This window comes from Carcharodon carcharias, chromosome 4 (genome assembly GCF_017639515.1).
Source record: "Carcharodon carcharias isolate sCarCar2 chromosome 4, sCarCar2.pri, whole genome shotgun sequence".
In the NCBI taxonomy this organism is placed as follows: domain Eukaryota; kingdom Metazoa; phylum Chordata; class Chondrichthyes; order Lamniformes; family Lamnidae; genus Carcharodon; species Carcharodon carcharias.
In genome coordinates this window covers 159,970,780-159,978,560 of record NC_054470.1, presented here as the reverse complement: position 1 = coordinate 159,978,560, position 7,781 = coordinate 159,970,780, and the positions used below count along the sequence as shown (strand labels likewise).

At 39.2% G+C, this 7,781-nt stretch overlaps 1 protein-coding gene across 1 annotated transcript; it reads right to left on the bottom strand.

The window, feature by feature from the left end:
• Positions 1–725: 725 nt before the first annotated feature.
• LOC121276908 (proteinase-activated receptor 2-like) lies at positions 726–7,472 on the bottom strand. The gene is made up of 2 exons (XM_041185553.1): positions 7,327–7,472; positions 726–2,554 (listed from the first exon to the last, which is right to left on the bottom strand). The coding sequence occupies exons 1-2, from the start codon at positions 7,379–7,381 to the stop codon at positions 1,467–1,469; spliced, it is 1,143 nt and encodes a 380-aa protein (XP_041041487.1). The 5' UTR covers positions 7,382–7,472; the 3' UTR covers positions 726–1,466.
• Positions 7,473–7,781: the final 309 nt, after the last annotated feature.

Here is a 7,781-nt window from a genome sequence, read left to right as displayed (position 1 = left end):
TGGAAAAATCTGTAGGAATTATTGGGGTACAGAAAAGCTCTGGAAGGAAAAGTACCGTGGTTTGAGGTTCAGGCACAGGAGAAAGCAGTGGTTTGTGTACAGATGAAACAGGGAGAATCAATGAAAGGTAAAGAAGTGGGAACGTGTTCAGTTTACTCAAGAGAATTCTTAGGAGCAGATTGCAGAAATGTTTAAAGATTTTTTAGGTGAAGGGAAAGTCTTTCCATGTGTACAGGGTGGAGTGGGTAAAGATGTTAAAATCTTGTGACGCAGAGGCTAGTCAATCCTTAATGTTATGGAATAGTGATATCCGCTGTTCAGAGTATGGAGGAGTAGGTAATAAGCAGGGTTCATGGAGATGCTAAATCTATTCCATTGTGGAAGGTAAATTAATCTTTTAAAAATAGAAGATCTTTGAAAGGTTTAATAGGTTAAGCATCTAAAAACAGAACACAGGTTGATACTTCAGTGAGAATCTTCATGTGAATTCAGCTCCCTAGTACTTTGATAATGCTAGGGTCATACAACTAAAGAATAAAAGTTCAATTGAGAGAATGGATGAATCAAGATGAGTTTGTTAGCACAGTGGGTCGCCATAATGTCCTGTAAATTTTGCAGCTTGGTTTAAATTTAGACCAGTCTATGGAGACAAGTCTTAGCTGGCCATAATAAGTCTGCAGGCAGTTATTGATGGCCACGTGTATTAAAATAAAATCAAACCTCAATTAGTTTTCTAAAAAATATTTATTCAAAACAAATGTATCACTATTGAAAACAGAATTTCAAAACAATTTACTGAACAATTTTCTTAACACTAGCTATTAAACATCCCATGCTCCCTTTCCTCTAGTTCCAGCTATTTTTCTTCAAGTTACAGAAAGATTCACAGTTACTGTACCAATTATGAACAATACATTCAATCTTAAAACAAGTCACAGTATAAGCCTTTGGCAGTTATGTGCAAGTTTTTTTTTTAAATTGAAAACTAAAAATGTGTTCTAGTCAAACACCAAATATAAAAAAATCCAGAATTCAAAATATGTATATATAACTTGACAAAATATGTATATATAAATTGACAAAATAAAAAAGCAAGATTGCTTTGATTCCATATTCTCAGCAAATGACAGTCAGCAACTTGTCTAGTTCAGCAATTATTGTGCAATTCATAGATAATGCTTTTGTGCAGAAACAAATACTGCAAGATACAATAGCTATCAAAACAATACTTGGACAAAATGGCCAAATTTATTCAAAAGGTGACTCAGCTGTTGGTTTTTTGTACAAAGCTATGCAATCAAAAGCAGGAAATTGATAATATAGCTTCAGTTAAGACCACCCAAAATTGCTTAATACTTCATGCATTTGAGCTTTGAATACCAAATCAGTTAATTATGAAAACTGTATAGTACATGCTGTACCTGCAATTGAAATGTCAAATCAAAACTATGCCTTCACACTAACATTCAACAGTTGCTTGTGGTTGTAGTGGTAATTTTACTGGCAGAAGTATAAGAAGCAGATCTATTGGAATGCTTCTTAGAGGCAAAGGAAGCCTGGATACTTCTCACTGTCCTAACACTACGACATCGCAAAGTATTTTGAACATGGTCTCGGAAATCTTTGGAAACAAAGTAATAAACAAAGGGATCAATGCAACTATTTATGCTAGCAAGACAAAGACTTACAATATAGAAAGCATAAACATTGCTGTCCCCTTTGTACTTTATCAGAGAATAGTGAACAAGAAGTGCAATGTTGCTAGGAGTGAAGCAAACTAAATACATTGTAAGAACAGTTATAATCAATTCAATTGCTCTCCTGCGGCTTTTCCCAATGCTATCTTCATTGGGAGAGGCTTTCAATGTTTTGATCATCAGCACATATGTAGTTAATGTCAGCAATGCTGGAAAGAAGTACACACCAATTGCCAAAGAGAGAAAGTAATCAAACATGCTGGAAGCCAACTGTTCTTCACGCATGACATCATGACAGGTTATTATATCAAGGTTAGTAATGTTTGCAGTTTGCTGAATATTTAAATATAATGGCATAGTGCCCAATGCAATCATTATCCAAATGAAAATGGATACAGAATAGGCAATACAAGTATTTTGTCTTGTTTGAGATATTGGATTTACAACAACCCAGTATCGTTGAACACTGAGGCAAGTCATGAATAAAATTGAACAGTACATGTTTCCATAGAAAAAAACCACTAGCATCTTACACAGTCCTTCTCCAAAAATCCAATTGTTGCCATTAATATGGTAAGAAATTTTCAAAGGGAACCAAATGATGAACAGGAGATCTGCCAATGCCAAATTGGCCATGTAGATAGCTGCTGGGTGTTTCATTTTGGTTCGATAGACGAATACCCACAGTGCCATAGCATTTGAAGGCAAGCCAATGATAAACACAATAATGTAAACCAAAGGCAAGAAGACAGTAGTCAACCCACTGGTTAGTACAGATGCAGCAAACTCATTAACTTCAAAACCAGGGTCACCGTTGCTGCTGTTGGTTTCTTTGCCAATAAAGCTTCGATATGATGCTGAAATTAAAAAAAGATATTTTTTATGATTCATAGTAAATGTTATTCCAGCTTGCATTTGCCACTTAGACAAAATGGAGTCAATATAAAAGGTGTTTCAAGTTTAGAAAAGGGCAGCTAATTCTACTCAAATTTTGTTGCAGTATAAGGTATACAATATAGTGAAAGTAAACAAAAGACTACTAGTAACAGCTTAACTTACTGAAGTAACATTCAACATGCTTGTGAATTTATGTTACACCCACTAAATCGCAAGAAACACCAACATATTTTAGATTAAGGCAAAGCACTGACAGAAGCAATTGCGTTTGTTACACTTAATGCACAAAAGTGGTTTCACATTAAAACATGTCTAACATTCCCCATGTAACATATGAATACCAATGTAGTGTTGTCTAATGCATTAACCACTAGCCTTGAGATCAATTAGGAATCCAGATATGGAAATTGCTCTTGTTAAGTGCTAATGAGTAACAACAACTAAACAATCTCAAAATTCATGCTGCATGCCAATTTAATTTTTGTACTTTTATTGGTAAAGGTGAAGATAAAAGGTGAAAAGCAAAACATGCAAGTGCTTTACTTTCTTGATTACCTGTCAAAATGATGGAACACAGACAAGGACCCCAGATGTCTACACCACACAATATTGTATTGATGGACAAGCTGCCATTGTAGACAACTCAACTAATCAGAATAAGCACTCCAGACAACATGTTTAGCCAACAATAAGCAACAGGATGTGTAATGGTAAAGAACAAGAAGGGTCCAAGTGCATTCTGGATGGAGACCAAGAGTGCATCTGGTGCATCTCTAAGAAAGTTGACTACAATCACATGGATTAAATCAAAGTACCAATTAAACCAGCTGGACACAAGATGTGCAGTATCTGATAAATTTGTGACAATTTCAAACAGAAAAATTACAAATCTGTGCTGTATGGTGGAAATGTTTAAGTGTTATAGAAACAAAGCACTGGAAGTGGCTGCTTGTACCTCTGTTGGCTTTTTTGTCCATAAACCTGCTATGTTCCTCATCTTCAAATCCTGCCCAACTCTAAAATAAATCTACAGAATCAGTTTGCACTACCTTTTCAAGTAGAGTCTTCCATATCCTGACAGCGAAGACAAATTCTCATCTCTCCTAGATCTTTTGACTGAACTTAAATCATGAGTTGATTACTAACCCACTCAAAAGGGAACAGTCAGTTTTCTCCATCAAAACCTCAATATTAAACTTCCCTATTAAGTCACCTACAGGGAACACTCTCAAACTGTTCCAACCTCTTTCAAGAAATTGGTTTGGCACTTAGGGAAATAAACATGAAGGGCTGCAGGGAGAGCACAGTGGAATGGGACTAAGTGGATTTAAAAAAAAAGCTTGCTTGAATTCAATGGGCTGAATAGCCTCCTGTGCCAAAATGATTATAACTTGTCCTTCATTCCTGGAAACACTAGTTTGTAAACCTGAGGCCTTGACATCTTTCCTGAAGTGTGGTGGGCAGAATCGTCCACAGTACTCCAGCTGAAGCCTAACCAAGTAACTTTCCAGCATGATCTCTTTACATTCTGTGCAATATGCTTTTTAAAGCCCTTACCAACATGCACTACCATCTTTAAAGATTTACATTTATGAACACCAAGGCTTGTACACATCTACACTTTTTCAAAATTATGCCAGGTATAGTAATATTCTTTCCCAATTAGTCCTTCCAAAGTGCATCACTTCACATTTCTCCACACTGAAGTCCATTTTGGCCATTTCAGCATCCTGAAATCTACAGCCAACACCACTTTTTCTTTGATTCATTCATGAGGTGCAGGCATTGCTGGCTAGGCCAGCATTTATTCCCTATCCCTAATTGCCCTCAAGATCTTGGTGAGCAACCTTCTTGAACCACTGCAGTCCAAGTGTTGTAGGAAAATCCACAAGTACTGCCCAATGAATAAAAACATATGATACATTGTTAGAAAGAACAAGGGGCTGCACACTGAAGGTGGCAAAGCAGGTGGAGAAAATGGCTAGTAAAGGCATGCAGGATTCTAGGCTTCATCAATAGAGGCATACAATAAAAAAAGCAAGGAAGTTGTGCTGAACTATTATAAAAACACTGGTTCAACCTGAACTTGAGTGCTGTGTCATATTTCAGGCACCACACTTCAGGAAGAATGCAAAGACATTTTGGAAGGTACAGAAAAGTTTCATTAGAATGGTTCCAGACATGAGAGACTTCAGTCACTGGAACAGACTGAAAAAAATCAAGCTGTTGGCATTAAAGGAGGTTCAGGAGTGATTTGATAGAAGCATTCAAGATCCCTACCCCCAGCCAGGGGAAACATCTCAACATCCAATCTGACCATCCCTATCAGAATTTTATAGGCTTCAACAAGAACCCCTCATTCTTCTGAACTCGTGAATACAGGCTAGTCGGCCCAATCCCTCCTCATGACAATCCTGTCACCCCAGGAATCAGTCTAGTGAACCTTTGCTGCACCCCCTCTGTGGCAAGTTATCCTTTAAGTAAGGAAACCACAGCCCTGTATAGCAGCAAGAAAGCATTCTTGCTCCTGTACTCAAGTCCTCTCACACTGAAGACCAACATGCCATTTGCCTCCCGAACTGTTTGCTTTCAGCGACTGGTGAACAGGGTCATCCAGGTCCCTTTGTACATCAACATTTCCCAATCTATCACCATTTAAATAATACTCCGCCATTCTGCTTTTCCTACTAAAGTGGAAAACTTCACATTTATCCATGTTATGTCATGTATTTGCCCACTCACTCAACCCATTTAAAATCACCTCAAAGCCTCTTAACATCCTCCTCACTCACATTCCCACTTAGTTTTGTGGCTTTGCTTTTGTCAAGTAATAAAATTGCATGATGATGAAATGTATGTAGCAGATGTTGCCATAATTAAAACCATTTGGGGAAAGTAATGCTTTTCTACCCAACATCTTACCTCCACCCCACCCCCACCCATGAGAAAGCAGCAAGCAGATACTTACAAGGCAGAGAACATGAGTCACCCAGACCACTGTTATACATAACAGCTGGTTTCAAAAGTATTATTTCCTTCTTCCAAAGGCTTAGAATGCAAAAAAATTCTTACGATCAGCTATATGAACAGCCATCTTATTCAAGTAGAAACATCCACTCAGAGTTTAACTTTAAAACCTCATGACTAACTGCTACTCGCTTGTAGTAATTCTAAACTTCACTTCTGAAAGAATCACAACTCAACCACACCCTCATAGTGTCGTCATAGTTACAACATTGCACACCTTCAAAACAAGTTCAGGTTACAGCTATATAGCTACAGTTCAGGCTCAGCAAGCAGAATGTGTACATCGAACTTTACATGGCTCACAGCCTTAAAATTAGCCAATATTTTTATTGCAGTTACTATTCTCAACATTAAGGATGGGATGTTACTTAAATCTTGTTTCAGAACATAATTGGCCATTTTAAAAAAGCTCTTCCTACAATGGTGAAATATGTTCAAACACCTTAAATTTTCACCCTAAATCAAAATTTAATTCACCGGGTAAGTCTAGAAGTAACTTGTACTTAAAACAATTGAATAATTAAAGTCACGCTTGTGGCTTCCACATGATCAAGCGCCCTGACCCTTTGCCAATCTTAACCAATGCTCCTGTTACTTTCTGCGTCAACATCATTCTCTCCCCTCCTTTCAGCTCTTGATCCAACCATTCATCTGCCCCACCCCAAAAAACCTCTATTGTGATTTAAGACAGTGATCCGAGACAAAGATGGGTGCTAAATAAGTTCATTATCTCATATCTTAAGGCCTTATGCTCTAGAGTCCTATTAAATAAGGATAATTAATACAGAAATGCAACATTTTAAATACATTAACTCCCCATGGAAGCCATTCTATTCAGCCAAATCCTAATAATGTTTAGATTGATTGAAGTCAGTGGTACAAACAATGCAGAGCATGAACATGCTAAAAAATGCGAACCAGTGAACAATTTAAAATCAAAGCAAACTGTCTCCCTCCTCCAGCGGGAAAGATTACTATAGATAGCAGCAACATTACAACGAACATCCAAAGAGATTTACATTTTCACTACATTTAGCAACAAGAACAGTTTCCCTTCCAATAATTAATCCAAACTTAGTTTAGTATCAAGCATGGAGTTAATTTAGAACCTCGGATTCAGTACCTATCCATTATGCCATTAGCTCATTTTTATCAAAGTGAAATCTGTACGAGTGTTAAAAAGGATCTGGCGAAACATGCTCGAAGGTTCCAAAATAACGCTTTAAAAAGTCAACATGTGCATTTTCTCTCGCTTTCACAATAAAAAAAATTGTATTTCCCATTTAGCCCCAGGTACAACGTCAGATACACTGGAGGCTAAAGGAGAAATGGAAGCTGCCGCTGAATCCAATTATTGGGTTGCGATCCCCAGGAACCAGCTAAGTCGCAGCTTCAGGCGCTGACCGTGGAACACCACTCCCGCGTCTTTCAAAAAGCTCGGGACGGAATAGGGAAAGAAAATCGGAAGACTTTCTACTTTAAAACATGCATGCGAGCCGAATAATTCAACGGAAGAGAAAAATAAATCGTTCATTTATCTAAGGTATGTGCCATCTTCCTCAGGAACTCGATGAACCCTAACGAACCTAACCCTGCACTACACCTCCGGCCTGCCGGCCGCCCGCCCGCCACCAGTCATTCAGCGGAGAGCAATATAACACCGACACCCTCCCGGGTTTACGGCTCCACTCCTCCTCAGCCTTACCTGCACCACAAACAGGCAGCACCAGCAGCCACGCCACCAATTTTATTGCAAACATCCTCCCACTGCTTCTTCACTTCGACTAATTCCCAGTCAAGAACACCAAGATAACAGGAACAAACTCCAGCCTCACACGCCGCTCCGATCTTTATATCATGTGCTACAGGGGCCGGGCGCCTCTTACCTGGGCTGGTTGATTGACAAGCGCTCCGCAACTTGGAATCGCCGCAAAGGGCTGCAGGAACCTGATTGGAAGGGCCGGCAGAGGAGGCGTGGCCTTGCGCTGTGACTGAGCCGCGCGGGGCGGGGCGGAGCGAGCTGACGGGCCTGAACCTGCTCTGCGTCAGGAGGGTGGGGTTCCCTCACCCCGCAGACTGATACCTGGGTAGTATCAGTGCAGTCGCTGGTGAGATATGGGCGTGTTGTTCTGCTGCCTCCAGGCATCAATAAGCAAGCAA

Excerpts from the sequence above, each read along its gene's own strand:
- LOC121276908 (XM_041185553.1), bottom strand. The coding sequence starts at position 7,381 with ATGTTTGCAATAAAATTGGTGGCGTGGCTGCTGGTGCTGCCTGTTTGT. Across the intron at positions 2,555-7,326 it reads GCTGCCTGTTTGTGGTGCAG|CATCATATCGAAGCTTTATT; the intron begins GTAAGGCTGAGG and ends TTTTAATTTCAG.